Source organism: Sorex araneus, chromosome X, assembly GCF_027595985.1.
Source record: "Sorex araneus isolate mSorAra2 chromosome X, mSorAra2.pri, whole genome shotgun sequence".
NCBI lineage: Eukaryota > Metazoa > Chordata > Mammalia > Eulipotyphla > Soricidae > Sorex > Sorex araneus.
In genome coordinates, this window is record NC_073313.1 from 235,826,127 (window position 1) to 235,851,522 (window position 25,396).

General features: G+C 36.5%; 1 protein-coding gene across 1 annotated transcript in view; it reads left to right on the top strand.

Annotated features, from left to right (window-relative positions):
- Positions 1-21,257, top strand: part of NBEAL1 (neurobeachin like 1) — a 163,039-nt gene extending 141,782 nt beyond the window's left edge. Inside the window, exons 51-56 of the mRNA XM_055122038.1 lie at positions 527-621; positions 1,653-1,769; positions 2,222-2,383; positions 3,646-3,794; positions 9,850-9,985; positions 14,419-21,257. Coding sequence (XP_054978013.1) covers positions 527-621; positions 1,653-1,769; positions 2,222-2,383; positions 3,646-3,794; positions 9,850-9,985; positions 14,419-14,520 — 761 coding nt within the window. The 3' untranslated portion in view covers positions 14,521-21,257. The remainder of the gene's footprint in view (positions 1-526; positions 622-1,652; positions 1,770-2,221; positions 2,384-3,645; positions 3,795-9,849; positions 9,986-14,418) is intronic.
- Positions 21,258-25,396: the final 4,139 nt, after the last annotated feature.

Genomic DNA, 25,396 nt, shown 5'->3' on the forward strand with positions numbered 1-25,396 from the left:
TCTGTGCTCTGTCATAGTTAAGTAACATGAGTTGCCTTATTTGTTAATAGTAAAACCTAAAAGAGATCAGATAATTAAGTATAATTTAACGTGGTTCGTAGTGTCTTTAATATAAAAGTAAAACATTTAGCAGGACTGGAGAGATAATACAGAGGATAAGGTGATGGCTGGCCTGCATGCAGCAAAACCGAGTTTATTCTCTGGCTCCCTACGGTCCTCCGAGCACAGCCAGGAGTATTCCTAAGTGCAGAGCCAGGAGTAACCCCTGAGCGATGCTAGGTGTGACCTGAAAAGCAAAAATAAAAACAAAAGTGATCAAAGAAAGTTCTCCTAGGTGAAAAAATCATTGTTTCTGTATCACTCTTCCCTGATGCTTATAAAATGTCTTTGAGGGCCGGGGGAGACATCACTATGAATTTCTTTCTACAACAAATGTGTTTAGTATTATTTTGACTATAAACTAGAATAGCTTTTAAAGTTCCTTTCCAGTAAAACAAAATTATTTTATTTGAATTTCTTTTTACAGATATTGTTACTTGTTTAGCTATAGATTACTGTGGTTTACATTTGATATCTGGATCCAGAGACACTACATGTATGATATGGCAAATAATGCAACAGGTAATCACATATTTAAATTCTGTAGTTTAGATTGTTTTGAGAAGTTCTGTGAATTTGATGCAGTCAGCATCAATACCTTGATCAGAACTGACAGAAAGAAGGGTTGTTTGACTAGCTCCTTTAATGTTGCCAACAAAATTGGGATCACCGAAACTGAGTTCAGCTACACTTTTTTTTTTCCATCATTAAAATAATAAAAAAGAGTCAGAACAGAGCTAAATTTATAGTAACTAATAAATAGAAAAGTGAAAGTATTGAGAGACGTAATACAAATGTTTTCCTTGTTCCCTCTCCCCATGTCCCTTCTAATACAAAAGTGTCCTTGGAATAAATAAATAAGTCTGTAGATTAAAAGGGCAATGATGTATCTCTTAAATTAATTCAAAGCTAGCAACTTTTATTTTATTTATTTATTATTTATTTATGTGTTTGCTTTTATTCTTAATAAGTCACCATAAGGTACAGTCACAGACTTACAAACTTTCGTGATTACATTCCAGTGATCGAGTATCCATCCCTCCACCAGAGCCCATTCTCCACCACCAGTGTTCCCAGTATCCCTCCCGTCAACCCCCATCTCCCTCTGCCTCTGTGGTGCACATTCTCTTTTACCCTCTCTCTCCTTTTGTGTGTTATGGCAAAGTTAGCAACTTTTAATCTATTCAGGTTTTTCACTCTAGAATAGAGAATCCAAGGAGAAACACAAGAATAAATCTATTAAGAATAGACTTTATAATAACTAGTTGTGATGCTAAGTACTTGGACAATTAAATGCCGTAGAATTTTTTTTTTTTTTGGTCCTCACGGCAGAGCCTGGCATGCTACCCGTGGCATACTCGATATGCCAAAAACAGTAACAATTCCCCTGACCTGAAAGCGCCCCCAGTACACCATCGGGCTACACTAGCACACTACAGGGATGAATGGAGATGTTACTGGCACCTGCTCAAGCAAATCGATGAACAATGGGATGACAGTGATGCAAAAATAAAGGACTTACAAGACTCTTTGCTTTTCTGTTTCAATATTAGGGAGGTGTTCCTGTGGGCTTAGCATCTAAGCCCTTTCAGATTCTCTATGGACATACTGATGAAGTACTGAGTGTTGGCATCAGCACTGAGCTAGACATGGCAGTGTCAGGATCACGGGTAAGACTGCACTTAAGTAATAATTTTTTTTCTGTATATTTAGAAGCAGTATTTTTTCCAAGGGACTTGGTAAAAGTATTAAAAAGTTGTATTTCATGGTGTAGAACTTTTTAAAAGTAGATCAAAACAAAAGGAAGAAAACTTAGGCTGGATTCTGTTTTGTTATTTCTATTGGTTTTATTTAAGTAAGAGGGCATTTAGGGGCCATTCCTGGCTCTGTGCTTAGGGGTCATTCTTGGTGGGCTTGGAGAACCATATGAGCAAGATGACATTTTACAAACTAAAATACTATATGAGATTTCAAGGTTGGATTTGTTCCTAAACTACATGTGTTGTTGGTAGGATGATAATTTTCAGTTCCTTTCCCACATTTCTTTATTTGACTTACTTTATTTTCTCTTTGTTTTTTTTTCCTTTGTTCTATTTGCTTTTTAATATATTTTTATCTGTAGGATGGCACTGTGATAATACACAGCATTCAAAAAGGTCAATATATGAGGACTTTACGACCACCTTGTGAGAGTTCTCTCCTCCTAACCATTCCAAATTTGGCTATATCTTTAGAAGGACATATTGTCATCTACTCAAGCATTGAAGAAAAGAATACACTCAAGGTATACATATACCATTTTCATGAAGTGGACATAGATTATAACCTTCTTGTTTCCTTCCCACATATTAGTCTTTCTTTTGGGGGGGGGGAAGAAAGAGGGGGAGGTCGGTATAGCCATCAGTGCTCAGGGGTTACTCCTGGCTCTGCACATAGGAATCATTCCTGATGGTCTCGGGACAATATGGGAATGAAATCCAGGTCGGCTGCATGCAAGGCAAGTCCCTTACCCAACTGGATTATCTTTGTGGCCCCAATTGAAGCATTTTTAAGAAGCAAAGAACACCATATTTATTTTTTAGTAGGTAGAGGTTGGGTCATACCAGTTGTGTTCAGAGGCTACTCCTTGTCTTTTTTTTTTATTTTTAATTAAATCACGGTGAGATACACAGTTACAAAATTGTTCATGATTGGGTTTAGGTCAAGATTCTAGGTACATTTCCTAGTTTTCCTCCGACCAATCCATCCCCCCAGCCTGCCTCTATGGCAGGTGCTTTTCTGCTCTCATGTGCTCTCTCATGCTCTCTCTTACTCTCTTACTCCTGGCTTTTTGTTCAAAGGTTGTTTTCAGAGCTGCTCAACTGGGATTTGTTTCATGCTTGACAAGCACTGCCCTGTTCTAGCTCTCCACTCTAAGAACACTATATTTATCATATTTAAAAGGATTGGTTCTCCCTCCTTACGTTCCTCCCTTCCTTTCTTTCTTCCTTCATTTCTATTTTGTTGCCAAGACTTGGGAATAAAACATCCTTTCATTATTATCCTTTACTAGTAGATGGACCCATGCCACCATTTGGGGCTCACTTTTGTATCTTAAAAGATTTTTGTTGACCTATATAACACACTGTTTCAAAATAATTTCTGTTTGGGAGGCTTTATTAAACTGAAGTGGAAATTATAATACATTTAAATGATTTGGTACAAAACCTAGTATAAGTAAACAACTAAACATTTTTCGTGTTTATTTTCCTTTCTGGTAAAAAATGAAGAAAATGTTGTATGTATTTTAAGAATGCGGAGTTGTTTTGAACTGGATGAGATTTTAGTTATTTTGGATGTGTGAGAATTCTTTGCACTTATTTACTGAGTAATCTGATTTTGAGTCATACTCATAATGTTGTTGACACATCTTCTCTTTGAATGTATTTGATATTTAGTCTAAAATTTTAAGCCCCGTACTCATTCTGTCTTCATGGTTTTAATTCACATTATTATAACTCAGTTTTAATTTGTGTTCATTATAATGTCTTCATTTAAACTTTACAGGATAAGAATGCATTACATCTGTTTTCAATAAATGGAAAATATCTAGGGTCTCAAGTCCTGACAGAACAAATATCAGACTTATGCATAATTGGAGAACACATTGTCCTGGGCAGCTTACAAGGGTTCCTATCCATCAGAGATCTCTACAGGTAAATGAGAATTATTACCAAAATTATACTAAAGGAAAGTGAAGCACTGCGAATGAAAGTTAGATAATAAACTTAAAATCTTTTGGGTTATTTTTTGTGAATATTTTTAGAACTTTAAAAAAAAATCAGAGTAGTCACAGCATTTTTTGATGAATAAAAAGTGCATACATGGGGCTGGAGCAACAGTATAGCGGGTAGGGCATTTGCCTTACATGCGGCTGATCCGGGTTTGATTCCCAGCATCCCATATTGGTCCCCTGAGCACCACCAGGAGTAATTCGTAGGAACATGAGCCAGGAGTAACTTTTGTGCATTGTCAGGTGTGACCCAAAAAGCAAAAAACAGAAAAAAGAAGGTGCATACATGACTTATTTTTTTATTATTGAATCACCATGAATCACAAAATTACAAATTTATTTGCAATTGAATTTCAGATGTATAGTGTTCCAACACCAATCCTTTCACCTTTGTCCACTTTATTCCACCAATGACGTCTTCAGTTTCCTTCTAACCACACAGCTTGCCTCTCGGACAGACACTTATTTGTTTTTTTTCCCCTCTTAGGCACTGTGGTTTATGATGCTGTTACTGATAGGCTACCATGCATATCACTTTACCTCTTTCAACACGCAGTCCTCATCCAGAGTGGACAGTTCCCTCTATCATTGTCATTGTGGTCCTTCCCTGACCTACCGCCCCACTTCTCCCCCAGTGACAAACTTCCTACTGAGGGCCTTTTCTTCTGCTCTTTGTTTCTGTTGTCTTGTGCTTTAGTTATTTCCCTATATATATCTTTATATCCCACATATGAGTGAGTTTGTTCTGTATCTGTCCCTCTCCCTTCTCATTCATATGTTATTTCACTCATCTGATACGCCAGATCCATCTATGTATCAGCATATTCCGTTATTTCATCTTTTCTTTCAGCTAAATAGTATTCTACTGTGTTTATGTACCATAGCTTCTTTATCCATTTATCTATCCTCCAGCACTTGGTTGTTTACAGATTTTGGCTATTGTGAATCGTGCTGCAATTTGTGAGTTGTTTTTGTTTTCTGGTCATTGTTTTCTTTTAGGTACAGGAGCTTCTTTTTTTTTTAATGTTGTTCCATTTGTGTATCTTTGTGTCCACTTGCTTGGCCAGTGGTATTTCATTCTTAAAGATGGTTCTAGATTCAGTGTCACAGAGAGTTGATATCTTTTCCTCTATGTATCTTATGGATTCATATTGATATTGAGGTTTGATATTGAGGTTTTTAATCCATTTTATTTTTGATTTGACTTTTGTGAATGGCATTAGAAAGAGGACTGAGATTTACTCTTTATTTTATATTTTTATTTTTTGCATGTGGCTCACCAGTTTTCCCAACACCTCCTACTCAAAAAGCTTTCCTTGCTTGCTCCATCTCATATTTTTGCTCTTGTGTTGAAGAACAACTGACCAAAGGATCTGTCTTTGACTTTTCAGTTTTGTTCCATTGATCTGAAGATCCATCTTTATTACAGTACCACATTGTTTTAAATACTGGGAAAGTGACGTCTCCCATCTTGTTGGGAAAGTGATGTCTCCCATCTTGTTTTCTTCAAGCCATTACTTTGACTATTTGAGAAGTGAGGTGGGATATTTCCTATATAAATTTCAGGAATATTTAATATGTTTCTTTGACAAATGTCATGAATATTCTTAGAGCGACGGCATTAAATCTGTATAATGTTTTGGGGAGTGTTGCCATTTGGACATTGTTGTGTGTCCCAATCGATGAGCAGGGGATGTGTTTCCATTTCCTCATGTTCTTTTCATTTATGTAAATAGTGTTTTGTAATTCCTCTTCTATAGGTCTTTGACCTCTTTTGTTAGGCTCATTTCTACATACCTGATTTTCTGAGGCACTCTTGTAAATGGAATCACTTTTTAATTTTCTCTCTCTTCTATTTTATTGTTTACATATAGAAAAGCCATGGACTTTTGCATGCTAATTTTGTAGCCCGACACTTTAAAAATCTATCGTTTCTAGAAGCTTTCTTGTAGCCTTTTGGCTTTTCTAAATATGTATCATTTGCAATATTGAAAGCTTAACTTCTTCCTTTTCTATCTGGATGCCCTCAATATATTTTTCTTACATAATTGCTGTGGCAGGTATTTCAAGTACTATATTAAATGGATATTGTGAGAGTGAGAAAATTTTTTTGCTTGATCCTAGAAGGCTTTATGTTTTCCCCCTATTGAGTATATATATTTGCTGTGGACTTGGGATAAATAACTTTGATTGTTGAGGAAAGATCCTTAAATTCCTATTTTGTTCAGAGTAGGTTTATTTATTTTTTTTGTTTTTTAATCATGAATCTTTTTAAATGCTTTCTCAGCGTCTACTGATATGGTTATAATGACTTGTTCTTTCATGTTCAGACATTGATTGACTTGTGTATGTTAAACCATCTTATGTCCCCAGGATAAATCCTACTTGGGCATGGTGTAAGATCTTTTTGATTAGTTATTGGATTCTGTTTGCTAGTGTTTTGTTGAGGATCTTTGTATCTATGTTCTGTACCTATGTCTGTAATTATTTTTTGTAATTCCTGTCTCTCTGTTGGGTATCAAGGTAATGTTTGCTTCATAGATATTGCTTGGGGTGTTTCTGTTTCTTCAATTTCCTGTAAGAACCTGACAAAGATTGGCAGTAGCTCTTCTTTAGAGGTTTGAAAGAACTCACTAGTATATCCATCTGGACTTGAGATTTTGTTTTTGGGGAGACTTTTGATAACCATTTTGACTTCTTCACTAGTGATAGTTCTATTTTTGAAGAGTCCAATAATTTTTCTACTTCTTTCAGGTTCTCTTGTTTCAGGACATAAAGATTTTCAGAGTAATTTTTGATGATCCTTCTAGTGGTGTATATTTTGTGCCAGGGATTGAATAGGGGTTGGTTATGTGCAAAAGCCTTACCTGCTGTACTATCTGGCCCTTTTTCATTCTTTTTTTTTCATTTGGGAGGAGGGGATCTTTTATTTAATCCAGTAAAGGGAAAGGTTGTTTGAATAGTGGATTAGTATTTTTTATAATTACTACTATAATTACTACTACTAATTTCAGTTTAGTATTTTTTATAATTACTAGTTTATAATCATAAATATATAAATTGACATATACAAACACTACAGTTTCTCTATATTCCAAAGACTTTATTTATTTTCCTTCTCCGAAATTTGTTGTTATTGTTGTTGCTGTATACCTTGTCTTGCAGTGATTGAAATCCAGGATTTAACCTGGGTCCTCATATGCTAAACATGTGCTTGATCACTTAATCCACATACCCCCTCCATTTTTATTCCAGGCTCGAGAGGTGTTTGGGCTATACTTGACAGTGTTCAGGGGCTACTCCCAGCTCTTTGCTCAGGGATCACCTCTGGCATTACTCAGGAGAGCTGGTGCTGGAGATCTGTATTTAACTGTTTGCAAGGCAATCACTTTAACCCCATATTCTCTCTCTTCCCCCCACATTCATTTCCCTCCTCTCTTTTTAGGGGGCACACCCAGGTGTTGGGGGTTATTCCCAGCTTTGTGCTTGGGGACTGTGGTATAGGGGATCAAATCTGGGCCTCATGCATTTGAATAGATAGTCCTTTGAGCTACTTCTGGCTCTTTCCTCTTTTAAAAATGTATTGTAGTTTATGTTCTAAAATGATCTTGGCCTCTCGATTTTGGGGTCTTTTTGGGCCACACCCTATGGTACTCAGGGTTTACTCCTTGCTCTGTTCTCCTGGGTCCCTCCTGTTAGTACTTAGAGGAACATATGTGGTACTGGTGATTGATCAGCACGTGCATGTGCAAGGCAAGTGTTCCTTAAAGCCTGTACTGTCTCTCCAGCATGTCCCCAAAACCTTCTTCAATAAATTATTTCCTGATCCAGGGTGTTCTCTCTTGCTACATTCATATCAAATTTACTTCTGTATGGATATCTCTTTTCAATTTTTGGTCCTTCTTATAGCATAGACTTCATTTCAATTATATCATTTTAATATTTTATTTTATAAAATTAAGTACAGGCTCATATTAGGAGATTTCAAAATTAGAAAAATCAATGAGACATTTTATTTTATTCATTTATTATTTTGGTTTGGGAGCCACAACTGGCTGTGCTCAGGGCTTAACTTCTGGTCCTATATTCACCTCATGTCCATCAGTGATGGGAGCCATATATGGTACCAGGGATCAAATCCAGGTCAGCCACATGCAAAGCAAGCTTCTTACCTGCTGAAATATTTCTCCAACCCCTATATTTTTAAGAAAAAATAAAGTTAGGTATTTTCTACTTAGGGAAACACTGACCTAGAATTTGTATATATATTGTAGGAGTCTTGATCCTTTAAATAGAGCAAGTTTCCTTTTTTTTTAATTGAATCACTGTGAGCAACACTTAGAAAGCTTTCATGTTTGAGTTTCAGTCATACAATGATCGAGTACCCATCCCTCCACCAGTCTACCTTTTCCACCACCAATGTCCCCAGTATCCTCCCCCTCCCGCTTATCAACCACCCCCCTTCTGCCTCTATGGCAGACAATTTCCCTCTTACTCTCTCTACTTCTGGGCATTATGGTTTGCATTACAGATACTGAGAGGTTATCATGTATGGTCCTTTATCTACTTTCAGCACACATCTCCCATCCCAAGGGATCCCTTCAGCCATCATTGACTTAGTGATCCCTTCTCTATCCCAGCTGCCTTCTCCTCCAGCTGATAAGGCAGGTTTTCAACTATGGAGCAATCTTCCTGGCCTGTCTATACTCTCCTTGGATGTTAGTCTCATATTACAATATTTTATATTCCACAAATGAGTGCAGTCATTCTATGTCTGTCCCTCTCTTTCTGAATCACCTCATTTAGCATGATACTCTCTCCATGACCATCCATTTATAAGCAAATTTCATGACTTCATCCTTTCTAATAGCTGCATAGTACTCCATTGTGTAGCTGTACCAAAGTTTCTTTAGCCAGTTGTCTGTATAGTACTCCATTGTGAAGATGTACCAAAGTTTCTTTAGCTAGTTGTCTGTTTAGTACTCCATTGTGTAGATGTACCAAAGTTTCTTTAGCTAATTGTCTGTTCTCGGACACGCGAGTTGTTTCCAGATTCTGGCTATTGTGACCAGTGCTAGTGCAAGCTGCTTACCAGCTGAAATATCTTTCTGGTCCCTTTGTTTTTATTTTTCAGAACTTTTTCTTTTAAGTATTGCTGATTTTTAGGAAACACTGATCTAGAATGTAGTATCTATATAGTAGGATTCTTGCTTCGTTAACCATAAAAGCTATAAAATCTGGGATGGTGGGTGGGGCAAGTATGTCAAGTGAGTGTGCACATGGTGGTCATACACAAGGCCCTGATTTTTATCCCTGATACTACATGACTGCTAAACCCCATCACGTGAGGTCTGGTGGTCCCTGAGTTCTTAAGGGTCAGAGCACCAAACTGTTCGACCTGTTCTGTTAGGCTAGTATTACCTAGAGTGGCCCTGGGCCTACAGCTGCTAGAAGTGACTTCCATAGAAATAAATGAATGTTAGCCATAGACCTTTTTGTAATGGGTTAGTGTATTTTATATATTATTATATATTTAAATATTTATTATTTTATTGTATATTTTATATTGTATTTTTTAATATTGCTACTTGAAGAAAGCAAATAGACCAGTCTTACACTCTCACCTCCTCTACACATTCACACAGACACACACACATGCGCGCGCACACACACACACACACACACACACACACACTTGATTTTTGCCCTTTTCATCTAGTTTTTACTCACCAATCACCAAGGTGAAAATAACTCATTTATATGGTTAGAAGAAAAACATGTTGAGAATAAAGATAAGACATATTGAGTACTTTAGTAGTGCTATAAATGTGGACTCTTGTGTGAGTCAGAGTTTCTGAATCTTAAGTTCTTATTCTGAAAAACTAGGTTATCATTAAATTAGCATTAAGAAATTATTCTTGCTATAACTTCAATTAATACATGTGTGTTTATGTAATCATATGTGTTTTCTCTTCTAGCTTGACTCTCAGCATCAATCCATTATTCATGCGAGTGCCTATCCACTGTATTTGTGTAACCAAAGAGTACAGCCATATTCTTGTAGGATTAGAAGACGGCAAATTGATTGTAGTCGGGGTTGGCAAACCAGCTGAGGTAAAAGCACCATGGATTTTTGGCTCCATTTCAGCTTATTAAGGATAACCATATTAAAATATTTTTTGAAGGTGTGAAAAATCAGTGGAGGTCAAATTAGTAATCATGAGTGATGTTTATAACTGAAAGCACATATTTGGTAATTTCTGTTTCTCTATATGAATAAAAAGTTCTTTTGTTCTATTTTCAAATATAGACTTAAGACTGCTACTTGGATTTTTAATACATAAAGGCCATTTTTTTTTAAGGTGGGGGCCATTATTTTTTTTTAACCTGGTAGTGCTCAGAGGTTACTCCTAACTTTGTTGCTCAGGGATTTCTCCTGGTGGGGCTAGGGGGACCAAATGGGATGCCAGGGATTGAACCCAGGTCAGCCACATGCAAGGCAAGTGCCTACCCACTGTACTATGTCTTCATCTCCATAAAGACCATTATTAAAAAGTTAAATAATAGAACTGGAAATGTTGCTCAGTGGCTAAGTACATGTTGGGTTTGATCGTCAGCAGTATGCACATGCAAAATAGATTCTTACTTTAATTAGAGAAATGCCCATTATGAGTTTATGTCATTTATCTTTTACAAAAGCATCACATGGATGCTTTACTTTGCTTATATCGCATATAATGTGCTAATTCTCAATAAGTTTTCTGTAGTTACTTACTAGTGGTTTATTCATTATCAATATTAATGTGTAATATTAGTCATATTACACATTAAACATTTTTGTTTAAAATTGTTCACATATATCACTTGTATCACTTGTTAACGTGTTGACCTTCGATTTGCTTGAGCGGGCTCTAGTAACGTCTCTATTCTTCCCTGTTGCGTGTTAGTATAGCCCAATGCTATCTGCTCGCTCCAGGAACAGGAAGAGCCTCAAACCATTCGTTCAGGGTTTTGACAAAGAGGTCTGACCATCTCGTAGGTGGGTGGCTATGCAGTCTTTTGACATCCTACGGAATCCAGTCAGTAACAGCTCTAGTCTAGTAGTCGTCTCTGAATCGCATTTTATGTCCAGCCCTTCTGATTTTTTATGCCTTGGCAAACGAGACAACGTACGTGATTCTTGATCGTCAGTGGAGGTCGGAACTCCAGTTCCTTCTGTCACTTGAGTGAAACGTGATAGTCCAAGCATAGCTCTTTTGATTCCTCTTTGGGATATCCGAATAGCGTTCTCATCCTGTTTGCATAGGGCCCAGGTCTCTGAGGCATATGTTAGTGCAGGAAGAACGGTGGAATCGCAAAGATGTTCCCAGAGCTGGAGGTTCTTCGTCCTCTTAACCACTTCTTCGATGCTCTTGAAGGCATTCCACACGGCTCTCTTCCTCCTGCACAGTTCTGGCGCCAAGTCATTCCTCATGTTGAGTTCTCGACCCAGATACACAGCTGCTGCATTCGGAGTTGACAGTTTCGTTAAGAGGAAATGGAACGTCAGGGACTAGTTCGTTTTTCATGAACATCATTTTGCTGAGATTCAGCTGCAGTCCAACCCTTCACACTTGTGGTCAAAGTCAGCCAGCATTTGTGCCATTTGGCTAATGTTTGGTATTATTAGAACGATGTCATCAGTGAAGCAGAGGTGATGTAGTTGCCAACCATCTGTCTTCACTCTCATTCCTTCCCATTCCAGTCATCACATGACGTTCTCGAGGGTGGCACTGAAGTGTTTCGGTGAAATGGTATCACCCTGCCGAACCCTTCTCTTTACATCAATGATCACTTCCTTATAGAATAGTGAGATCGTAGTGGTGAATCTGTAATATAACTCATGGAGGATCTTGATGTACTGAGTTTGAACGCCCTGTTTGGCTAGGGCTTTGATGACCGCTTCAGTCTCAACAGAATCAAAGGACTTCTTTAAATAGATAAACGTTAGACAGAGTGGCATCCTGAACTCTGGCGAAACTTCATTGAGCTTGTTCACTGTTTGGATATGGTCGATGGTGCTGAAGCTTTTGCAGAACCCAGCTTGCTTGATGGTTGTCCTTCATCTAGTGTTCTGCCTATTCTGTTCAGGATGGTTTGAGTGAACAACTTGCAGATTGGGCGATAGTTGCCGATGTCATGGATGTCTCCCTTCTTGTACAACAGAACAGTCCTGCTGGTTTTCCACTGGAATGGAACCTTGCATATAGACAGGTATCATGTGGAGAGCCGAGCCAGTGTATTGACGAGTACTGTCAGCAGATTCTTCAGGTGTTTGGGTCTGACCTTGTCTGGACCAGGTGCTGTACGCATCTTTACCGACGAAATGGCATGTCAGATTTTGGAAGGGAGGATGTTGGGAACGACATACCCATGTGGGCAGGTGGATGTGGCTGTCAAAGAGATCCAAGTAGAAGTCATTAATAATCTATTCCATTGCCCTTCTGGAAGATGTAGTAGGTCTATCAGGACGTCAGAGGGCAGTCAGTCATCTTAGTCTTGTAGTTGTCGATGGACAGACGAGCATTGCGAATACTTTTCCCAGCTTCTGCCGCATCGGCCAACACTGCTGCTCTTCTCTCTTTGAGATCTTCCTTTATCACTTCTCTGCACAGCTTTGCGAGCTTGGTCATAAGCTTGTGGTTGCCTGAGGCTCGTGCCAAACCACGTTGGCAAATGAGCTTGAGAGTTTCTGAAGACAGATGTCAGTTTGTGGCTTTCCCACTCTGGGCATTTTTCGTGCAGTCATGGAGTTGCTGAACCAGTTAATTGTATTCCTCATCGATGTTGTCAATGACGGCATCTTCCCACGTTGCTGCAGTAGTGCCAAAGAGCTCCCAGTTGGTGGTCATTCTGGGAGTTCTCTTCTTAAATTTAAACTTTGCGGACCCTTCTCCCACTCTTTGAAGTAGAATTTTGCGTGAAGGAGATGGTGGTCCGATCCCAATTCCAAACGGGATCAGACCACCGTTTAATATTGTTTAACACTATTATTTTCTCTTCTGAGAAATACAAAGTATGACATCTCTAAGAATTATTTCAGAGAAAATAGTATTAAATAACACAGAGAAACAGTGGTTACACGAAGTCATAATAGATCATAGGTACTTTGTCTCTTAGCTGTATCACTGTCACTATCATCCTGTTGCTCATCAATTTGCTCGGGCGGGCACCAGTAACATCTCCATTGTAAGACTTGTTACTGTTTTTGGCATAGCGAATACGCCACGGGTAGCTTGCCAGGCTCTGCCGTGTGGGCGAGATACTCTCCGTATAGCCTGCTCGGCTCTCTGAGTGGGGTGGAGGAATGGAACCCCGGTCAGCCGCGTGCAAGGCAAACGCTCTACCAACTACGCTATCGCTCTAACTGTCTCTTATCCATTTTTTTTTAATTGAGTCACCATGAGACAGACCATTATAAAGCTGTTCATGATTGGGTCTCAGTCATACAATGTTCCAGCACCTATCCCTCCATCAGTGTACATTTCCCACCACCAATGTTCCCAGTTTCCCTCCCATCATACCCCATTTATATGGTATATTAGTAAGTATCCCATATAAATATTGCCCTCCTATTCTTTGATAATTTGGTTATTACTTTAAAACTCTGCCTTTGCTTTATGCTGAGTACAATTCAATTTCTGTGGTCTACTCTGATGTCTTTTAAATTTGTCTGCCTTCCCCCTACCTTAGGTAATCTGTAAGTTTCTGGTTTGCATTTGTTGTTGTTGTTATGTTTTCTTGGGCCACATTTGGTGGTGCTGAGAGGTTCCTGTTTTGGTGCTTGGGTATTGCTCCTAGCACTGGTGGAGTACCAAGCAGGTGTCAGGAATCACAACCTAGGACTCCCACATGGAAAGTGTGCATTTCAACCTCTTGAACTGTCTCCCAGCAATCAGTTTCTGCTTTGACTTAACTTTAAAAATCAATAACTATTGTGTATGTTTTCTTCTAAAAAAATTGGACCGCTGGATGTTGGTCCCTTCCTACACACACAGGAGTGGTATCTGATGAATCACCATTATAAAATTCATTCTACTTGAGGAAGTAGTTTCAACAATATGATTTTGTGGAAAAATTATTTTCACATAGGTTTTTTTTTTTAACCAGAGCACTTTTAAAGCATCATTTATTCAGTAGCCCAGTTAGTGAATATTCCTTACATTCTGAGAAGTGTGTTAAATTGTTTCCAATTTAATAATGTAAATTGTGATTTTAATTTTTTTTGGTTGGTTTTGTTTCTGAAACTACGTCACACCCAGTGATGATCTGGGAGCTAATCCTGCTGTGGTATTTAATAGAAGTCCATGTAATCTTACCTGGGAGCCCATGTGATGTGGGGTATCAAATGGGTTTCTGCATGCAAAGTGTGCTCCTTGAGTTATCTCATAAGCTGTAATCAGTATTTATTGTGAAGTTCATAAAATCATTATTTTTCTGTGTCAATGTATTTTTTCCCATCTTATGAATAACTCTAACTCTTCATTTCTCTGAATTACTTTAAACAGGTACGAACAGGTCAGCTCTCTCGAAAATTGTGGGGCTCAAGCAAGCGTCTCAGCCAGATTTCAGCTGGAGAAACTGAATATAATACTCAAGATTTCAAGTGATTGTTGTATTCATCTTCTATTTAACTGAGTAGAAGTTTTTGGATAACTTAAACTTGATTTATTGAATTGTCACTTTAACCACATCTCTTAACTTCTTGAAATGTTTTAAGACATTTTAGTCCCTGAAAATCATTAAGGGATTACTAGTATAGTATGTGTATAAATGCTTAGTTATAGTATTCTTCATTTAAAAATTCTAGATAGGGCTTAATTAATAATTCAACGGGTTATGCATATGCTTTGCATGTGGGAAACCCAGTTTAGATTCTGGCACCCCCAGGTTCTGCAAATAGTACCTGGAGTAACCTCCAACACTGCTAGTAGGGTCTTAATGCAAAAAAAAAAAATCCGTGTTTACATTATTGAATTTGATTAAGCAATTTTGGCTAATATAAGGTGAATTTGAGGAAACATGTTGATTGGATTTGGTGATAAATTACTAATGATTAGATCCATTTTTAATAGCAAACTTCTCAGAAAAAGAAATTGTATTAGACCAGCTTATTTTTCCATATAACAAAATTTAAGGTATTTCTAATAAAGGTACAAATAAGGTAAATGTTAAGAGACATGGCTATTAAGTCCTATTTAGTACATTGTTTTATTATTTATTGACCACCATATTAAAATATGCTTATTTATATGGAAGTTTGATTGAGGATAATATTTTCAAGACATCTGTTGCATACATTTTTGTGTTAGGACTATTGAAACTGGTACATTAGCTTGTTCTGCTATATAGTGCATTACTAATGAGAATTTACTGAAATATATTTATTATTTTAAAATAATGGTTGAGTGAAAATAAGTAACTAGGTATAAACCATACAGATTTGTTTCTTTAGTATTATACCAAACTAAAATGCTTATTATGATTTTTACACTTGGGTCTTTTAAGTAGTATTGCAGCACAATTTGAGTCTTAAAAGTTTAAAATTTTTTGACTTGTTTTGCACTGAGTAAATACTGTTTACCCCCAATAATTTGAAAAATTACTAATGGTACCCAAATATATTATTTTTACCTGCAATTTCTTTGTGATGAGTGAATTAAAAATGTATGCAACTAGTCACTTAGATATATTAATTTTAGGAGAAGTATGTATTTCTATTACAATGTTACATATAAATTTTAGGTTTGTAACTTTATTATGCATAGTTTATTGTTATGATAAATGATTAATTTTTCAGGATATTAAAGTGAAAGCCTGATAGAGTTGTTTGGTAATTTAGATATGTCAGACTGAGAAGACACTGATATTTAGCAGTGCTGGGAATCAAACCCAAGGTCTCACACATGGAAAGCAAGTGTTCTACCACTGAGCCACTGATAGAGTTATTTAAAACTCAAAAAGATGGTTTGCAAAGTTGTTTTTCATAAGGTTTTTACAAGGTCATCATATGAGTTAGAGAACTTAAATACTTTCAGCTGTTCTTAATCTGAGATTGCATAAGTTTGGAAAATTCATGTATCCTCTGAAATTATGTGGAAATTCTATATATTAAATGCACTTTTTTTAAAAGGACTGAATAGCTAGATATTTAATAAGTTTTCTGTAGCCAGAGTTGTGAAAAGTCTTTTTATAATAGGTTCATAATATTCTTTTTGATTCCACAAATCACAGATTTATTTATATCCAGTTGTCTTTTAGTTCAATATTTAATAAATTTTCCTTCTGCAGTTTTTTTTTATTCTCATATTTTCTTTATAATCTGTGAATGAGTTAAACATTTATAAGGAGAGGATATCATCTTGAAAAGCTTTCAAAAGATCTAATCTGAGGCTAAAAAGATGGTATTGCACTTATATTGCACACACTTGACCCAGGTTTGATCCCCACAACCCCATATGATCCTCTGATCCCTGCCAGGAATGATCCTTGAGTACAGAGCCAGAAGCATGTCCTGATCACTGGAGGGGGTGGCCAAAAAGCTAAAAAAAAAAAAAAGTAATAAATATTTGTGCCGTTTGTGTTAGGACTAATTAAAAGTTGCAGGGTCAGAAAGATAGTATAGTGGGTAAGGTACTTGCTTTGTATGTGGCTAACCTGGGTTCTATCCCTGGCACCCCATGTGGTTCCCCAAGCCTGCCAGGAGTGACCCCTGAGTACAGAGCCAGAAATAAACTCTGAGCACTGCTGTGTTTACCTCCATGCCCTCGACGAATGAAAGTTATAAGAGAATTTTCTTTCCTTTTATTTAAAACTCTTAATAAACCAACCAGTTACATTTTAGCTAATTAACACTGAAATAAATTGGTCCAACTAATGCAAAATAGACATGTATGTATATTATATATTCATGTTCTATATATAAATATATATACATATATGTATGAATATATACAAATATATAAATTGAATATTTCCTTTTTTGAGTACTTAAAAAATTTGCAATAAAATACCCCCAAACAAATCACCATAGATTACATTTTATTGGACGTTTCAAGTGAACCAAACAATTCAACTGATTTTTTTAATATTTTCTATGTTGATTTTTCCAGGAGACTGTTTCTTTATTTGGATATTTTTCTTTTGTTCACCCAGAGTTGTTTGTTTGTTTGTTTGTTTTAAATCACACCCTCTCCAGGGACTCCTGACAATGAGGTCAGTCAGGATCACCTTGGCATATCCATGACTCCAAGGATTAAGCATAAAACTTCATTCTTGCTCTGGAGTTTCCTAAGCCACTAACCCTCTTCTAGGCCCTTTCTCCCCAGGATCACTGAGCTATCAGGAATCTCCTCAGAGTATGCTGGAAGTATTGAGGTTTAAACACTAGGCCTTGTTCATGCTACTAGGTCAGTGCTTTAAACCACCAGACCATCTTCTTGGTCCTTGTCCAGAGGTTTTTAAGTTAGGATATCTTCTTTATTTTTAAGGTCACTTAAATAAATTGTATGTCAAAATTATTTTTAATACTTATACATTGTTTTTAAAAGTTAAACTCATTATTAGGAAATATATGGTATTTTACTTTGTTGCTTTTTTGATGAAAAATTGAGCAAGCAGTATTCATTGTATAGCACAAATGATAAAATTTTTATAGACTTAAATAACCTAACACTACATGTTAGTGGATTGATTTCTTATATTACTTTGTCCAAAAGTAAAAATGTAATTGTGGATATTTTTTAGAAAACTATTTGAGAATGCTAGAGCAGTCAAGAGGAAATTAGTTTGTCTATTAAATAAGCAAATTTGAACTATTCACAGAATAATATATCCTTTGAATTTTAATTTAGCCACAGAATTAAGATTCATTAGATAAAATCATTGGAAATATTTACTTTAGGGGATTGTGTTAAATTGGATATTATCATTAAAATTGTCCCTAGGGGGCTGGAGTGATAGTTCAGTGGGCTGGGCGTTTGCCTTGCACGCAGCCGACCTGGGTTTGATCCCCAGCATCCCATATGGTACCCCCAAGCACCACCAGGAGTTACCCCTGAGCATTGCTGGGTGTGACCCAAAAAGCAAAATAAAAAAAAAAGCTGTTTCTATATTGTATAATAGTATAAATTGGCAATGTTCTCAGAGTGGTGGGCTGGAGCAATAGCACAGCGGGTAGGGTGTTTGCCTTGCACACGGCCGACATGGGTTTGATTCCTCTGCCCCTCTCGGAGAGCCCGATAAGCTACTGAGAGTATCTCGCCCTCATGGCAGAGCCTGGCAAGCTACCAGTGGCGTATTCGCTATGCCAAAAACAGTAGCAACAAATCTCACATAGAGACGTTACTGTTGCCCGATTGAGCAAATCGATGAACAAACAATGGGATGACAGTGATTAGTGATACAGTGATTAACATAAGATCTAATATTTCACTTGGATGGACATAGGTAGAGAAAATTATTTGACTAACAGATTTTAAAAATAATTATAAGCTGGGGCTGGAGCTATAGTATAGCAGGTAAAGCGTTTGCCTTGCACAGGGCCGACTCAGGGGCCCAGAATCCCATATGGTCCCCCAAGCACTACCAAGAGTAATTCCTTAGTGCAGACCCAGGAGTAACCCATGTGCATCGCCAGGTGTGACTCAAAAAAAAAAAAAAGGAAAGAAGAAAAGTTATAAGCATACAGCCTTTGCTTATGTATTTTTATATTAGTGTTTCTAATTAATTAATGAAAAATTTTAGTTCCTTTTACAGATTATATTTTATATTTTAAAATGAATAGCATCTGTCAATTTTCCAATGAAATGATGCAACTGCATGAACTGTATTAAGTATAAATACTACATAAATAATATATTTTATGTGAAGGTTGATATCCTCAAATACATCACTAAATTCGTCTTCTGCAGATAATTCTCAAGTCCGTCTTTAGATTTTAGATTTTGCCTGATAAAAGAAATGAAACAGTCTTACCTTTCTAAATTTAATGTTTTTCTTTAATTGTCTCCTTGCTTGCCTAATAGTTAAGACTCCTAACCTGCCCTGATAAGTAACTGGTTCTCTCAACAACTGAAACTTCTTGTCCTGGCTATTGATCTTTCTTAAATATTTTTTACTATTTAAATATTTCAATTTAATCTTATAGTGATATCTTATAGCCTACTTCTCCCTCTGGGAGAACCTGGCAAGCTACCGAGAGTTTCCTGCCCACATGGGAGAGCCTCACAAACTCCCCATGGTGTATTCCGATGCCAAAACCAGTAACAAATTGGGTCTCATTCCCCTGACCCTGAAAGAGCCTCCAATGTGGCATCGTTGGGAAGGATGAGTATAGAGAGGCTTCTAAAATCTCAGGGCTAGGACAAATGGAAACGTTACTGAGACTGCGCAAGAAGTTCAACGATCAATGGGGTGATGATGACGATGATGATGATCTTAAATACTATCTTAAATATTTTAACCAAACTCAACAAATACACATTTTCTGTATTTTTTAACCTTATTACCCCATTTTTCTTTTTGCCTAGGTCATATATGATAATATATTTACCATTTGATGTCTTTTAACTGTGACCCATTCAAACCATGACCCCATCCAGAAGGTTATTTTTGTAGTTTTCTTGAATCTTGGTGGTGCTTTTTCTAATGTGATAACAATCTAGTGCCATTGAACTATATCTTACTTCAATATAATTGAAGTGTTAGCCTTAACTTTATTTATTGGACCCATACCTGTGATGCTCAGGGAACTATGTTAGGTCAATAATCAAACTAAGTGGCTGCATGCAAGTAAAGTGCATCAACTCTTGTGCTTTCTATCTCTGGTCCTGTAACTTTACTACTTCGTTTTGAGTTTAGCACCTTCTATACCAGTGGTTAAATAATCAAGATTACAGATCAGGAACTGGGGAAATAATTAAGTTCTAGATGGATGCTCTTCATATAAAGTCCCGGATTTAATCCATGCCACCACATGGTTCCCTCTCAAGCTCTACAAAGTGTGACCATATATAGAGACTATATGTGTCCTTAAAGTTTTATAAATTATAAATACTAGGGAATTTGGACTTGCTGAATCTTCTTACTTGATATTCTTGGTATAAAAATTTTTTGTATTAATAAAACTTATATAAATTGTATTCATTCATTTTTATAAGTCAGACCTAGTAGTCATACACTTATTTGAAAATAATCACAAAGACAAATGCCTTTGATGTAATCACTATCAAAGGCATTTGTCTAAAATTTGTTTGATCTAATTGTTTTGCATGCTGTAGAAGCAAATTCCTTTTTAGTTGCTTTATTTTAATTTTGTTTTTTGGGCTTACTCCTGGCTCTATGTTCAGGGGACTAGATGGTGGTACCAAGGATTGAACCAAAGTTGCTTGTGTTCAAGACAAGCACCTTACCCACTATACCATTTCTCTGTCCCAGGTATTTATTGTAATTTCTCTTCACATCTTTCACACTTGAAAATTGTAACTAACATTCACCTCTAAAAAGTGTTTGATTATATTAGTTGCTAGTAACTCAGTGCATATTGTGCATCCAAATTCAGTAATATTTTTAATTTATAAGTAACCACATAATTTTTAAAGTATTCATAATCCTCAGATATAAATTCTATATTTAAAATAATTAAATCTTTGATGACCTTGAAGCTATCAATCAATAGAATTTTCCTAATAAAATGTATTGAATAGATTCCTTAAGTGCTTTTGGCAATTTTTATAGATATAACCTCTATGTAAAACTGATCTTTTTGTTTTTTGTAGAAGATAAAGCGTTAATAATTAAGATGTTTACTCCTAAATTGAAAATGACAATTTTATATACCAAATGTGTAAGGCCTTTCTAGATTTAGTTATGTGTTTTTCTTTAGTATGAACACCTTGTGTGAAAATGCTGTCAGGTACTTTTGTGGTAACCTGTAGTAACTCATCTAAGATACATCTTCATAGGTTATCTCACTGACATTTTCATTATATAGGCTTTTTCTCAGCATATTACATATGTGGATCTTTAACACTAATACTTTAGTGAAAACAGAACAGATACGACTACATATGCTTTGTAAAAGTGACTATAAACTCACTAACTGAAATTTAGAAGGAAGGAATAAACACAGAAAGCACTGATTTAATATTTGTTTTTCATGTATAGTTCTAATGTGTTTCCTTGAAAACTTATTCAGAAAATATTACCATAATCATCACAAGAAAAAGAACATAATTCAGTTACTGAAAAACTTAGCTGTGTATTTTCAGAATTGACTGTCAATGGAGTTTTGGAGGGATGTGCCAGAGTGCACTTTTATTTCACTTATATGGTTACTGTCTTATTTAATTTTTTTTTTTTTTTTTTTTTTGCTTTTTGGGTCACACCTGGCGATGCACAGGGGTTACTCCTGGCTCTGCACTCAGGAATTACTCCCGGCGGTGCTCAGGGGACCATATGGGATGCTGGGAATCGAACCTGGGTCGGCCGCGTGCAAGGCAAACGCCCTACCCGCTGTGCTATTGCTCCAGCCCCTTATTTAATATTTTTAACTTAAGTGTACTAAATGATAAACTATTTCTAATACCATTACAGTATAACATTATAATTTGAGGATAAAAATACATTAGAATTTCAGTGGGATTAAGAAAACTATTTTATTATATTTACATTTATAAAATATGAAATATAAAGACAATATGCTTGGGGCAAGAGTGATCATGCACTGGGTAAGGGATAGCACAAAGGGTAAGGCATTTGCTTTGCATGTGGCCCACCTGGGTTCAATCCCTGACATCCCATATGTTCTCATGAGCACCACCAGGAGTAATTCCTGACTGCAGAGCTAGGAGTAACCCCTGAGCATTGCCATGTATGACCCCAAAAGCTAAAAAAATATATATATGCTTTAAAATTTTTGCAAGCTCACCCACATTCAATAAATTCCCCTTTTGCATTACCGAGAAGTAACACCTACCTATGATAGATTTTTCTTTCTAAAAGTAGTAAGCAACTTAAAAAGAAAACTGGTTAATGTAGAAAGACATTTATCAGATTTAAAAGATTTCAGTTACCTTTTTAGGAATTAAGAAAAATATTTTCTTTGCTGTTTTGATCGCTTTTTTTTCTTCTTTTTTTTGATTGCTTTTCTTAAACAAATTTTTCTTTAATTGTAATGGTGCCTATAGTTTCTCATAAATTATGATGTATTATAGTAGATATATTAAAGTCATATATCTAACACTTTTCTTGTTCTGGCTTTTACTGTTGTGATTCATAAGTAACATCACAAATTTTCTTGTGACTACTGTTTCAGTTAACTTTACATAAGAAAAATTATTAGGGAACCATGTAGTCATTTTCCTTCAGAAATGCGTAACGGATATGATTTTACTTTCCTGGACTTGCTTCTTTTTATAGATTTGGAACATAAAAATTACCAAAAGTTAAGCAGATATAACCAGACATTCTTTTTCTATTAGTTGCAGTGTTACAGAATTAAATGACAGAAAAATACAAAAATCAAATGTTACATTATTTGTCAGTTTTTCTGGGACCCATATTAAAAAGGATCATTTTAATGTTATTAAGGAATACAAGTAATAACACATATATAAATACACCTAATAGTCAGTTCAGAGTAGTTGAAAATTCAGAATAACTTATTAAATACTTGCAAATTGTGCTGCTACTTAAATAAGGAATTCAGAAAGTTGTATATTTATATAAAATGGTCTTTCTCATGATTCTACTGGAATTTACCATGAAAAAATGTTAAACTTTATTTATATCTAATTAATGACTGCAAGCTGTGACTCAGTGAATATTTGTATACCAAAAAAGGCTTTAAAGTTGAGAAAGTTTTAGACTAAAGATGTGTAAATAATTTTGATTAGTAGTCTTATAATGTTAATCTGGTGCAATACATTCTTTCTCTTCCTTTTAAAATTAAATGTATGTTTTGTTTTGTCACATTGAATGCTATTTAAAATTTTTTTCAGTGTGTATATGAGCTGATGTTTGATGTGTTTCTGTATAGCATGATTAAATTAATTGAAAATTTTGCACTTTCAGTCTTGGAAATTTGTATTCTAATACTTAAGAATGTACATTTATTTTGTACAAAATAAATTAGCTTTGTATATGAGAATGAGTTTCAACCAAAATAAATGATATCACTTTCTTTATCTGATTTGTAATTCTCAATCCCAAATTTGATTAGAACTTAACCTTCCCAGGGCTGGAGAGATAGTACGTCAAGTATGGTACTTTCCTACCATGCAACTGACCCAGGTTCCAACCAGGAGTGATCCTTGAGTGCATAGCCTAGAGAAACCCTGAATGTAGCATCGAATGATGTGACCCTCCCCACTAAAGAAAGGACAACTTTGGTTAAGTTAAATGAGTAGGCAAGAGACTACACAGTATGTGTTGAGCATCAGGTTGATTTACTTATTTTTCAAAGGAATGGCATATTTTTCTGTAAATTCCTTTGTGTACAAGATAAATGTTACATCAGTTGCCTAGTATTTTCATATTAATTGATTAAACATTTCCTTTTAGTCATCTCAAAAATATTGTAACTTTTTTTTAAAGAAATGATCATAATCCCTCCATTTGTAGTCAGTGAATTTACATTTGGTTTTTTTGCTTTAAAAAAATGTTTGAGAGACCGGAGATGAGAGTAGAGTAGGTAAAATACCTTGCATGCAGCCAACCCGGGTTCAATCCCTGGCACCTCCTATCATCCCCTAAGTTCTGCCAGGAGTGTTCCCTGAGGGCACTCAGGCACTGAGGACAGCCCCCAAACCAAAAAACTGATAATTAAAAGTAATGAAAAGTTGTCTTTATTTTTTTTTTTATTTTTTTGCTTTTTGGGTCACACCCAGCGATGCTCAGGGGTTACTCCTGGCTTTGCACTCAGGAATTACTCCTGGTGGTGCTTGGGGGACCATATGGGATGCTGGGGATCGAACCTGGGTCGGCCGCGTGCAAGGCAAACGCCCTACCCGCTGTGCTATCGCTCTGGCCCCAAGTTGTTTTTATTTTTAAAGGGGTAATTCCTGGAGGTGGGAGAGGGAGCATGTCAGTTGCTCAAGATGAAACATTTTTCATACATGCTATGCCTATACTCTTTTTTTTTTTTTTTTGGCTTTTTGGATCACACCCAGCAATGTTCGGGTTACATCTGGCTCTGTACTCAGGAATTACTCCTTATGGTGCTTGGGGGACCATGTGGGATGCCGAGAATTGAACCTGGGTCCGCCACATACAAGGCAAATGCCCTACCCACTGTACTATTGCTCCGGCCCCTATGCATATACTTTTATTTTAAGCAACATTCCTGGCCCTGCATATTTTGATTTTGTTAAACTTTATTTCTTTTCTTAATTAAAACATTCAATCATTTTCTTAAGCAAAACTGTTGACCACTTCATCCTCTTTTTGTTTAGGTTAATACAACCTAAGAGATAAGAAAGAATCCAAACTCTATTCCATGCTCTTGCTACTACTTCAGTTTGATTAATAGAAAATGCTGTTCCTTTGAAAAAGAAGTAAATCAATTTGATGCTTAGCAAATACTGTGTACAGCCTCTTGCCTACTCATTTATCTTAGCCAAGGTTAAGTCCTTTCTTTTCAGAGTAACATTCAGAGTAATATTACAGGAGAAATGAATGTATGTCAGTTTCATCTAGCCCAGCATCATCTGTGCCCTATTTATTGAAGATTCTTTGCTAGAATTGAAAATTTAAACTCATCCGGTGAGATTAGTCACAAGACAATCAAAACCAGGTCATTTACATCTTTGATTAAGACTGGGTCTGGGAGATAGTTCAGAGGAATGTAGCCCAGCGATGCGTCACCTCTTCAGAGCACTGAACCTGTCAGGTCCACACCATCAGTTGAGTATATCCAGGCATAGCCCCAAGAACTGCTAGGCATCCTGTGCCCCACACACGAAAAAAGAGACTGCCTTCCTTCTGCAAACTAAGTCCAGAAACAATACTAAGCATCAAAGAAGTGTTTGTTCTACACAATAATACTGAAATTTTTTATTTTAAAACTTGGGTGTGGAAGTTGGGCCACACCCTAGCAAAGCTCAAGAGCTACTCCCAGCTCTAATCTCAGGGGACCATTTGGTATCAGGGATTGAACCCTAGCCTCTTGCATGTAAAATACGCACTCAGCCCTTTGAGCTACCTCTTCAGTTAATATATTTTTTTCTTTTTGGGTCACACCTGGCGATGCGCAGGGGTTACTCCTGGCTCTGCACTCAGGAATTACCCCTGGCGGTACTCAGGGGACCATATAGGATGCTGGGAATCAAACCCGGGTTGGCCGAGTGCAAGGCAAACGCCCTACCCGCTGTGCTTATGCTCCAGCCCCAATATTTTTTTAACTTTCAAAATTTTGCTACTTTTTTAAACCTGTTTTTAACCACTAAATTTTCATTAGTGATTCTGACAGCACTGGTTCTTGTAAAA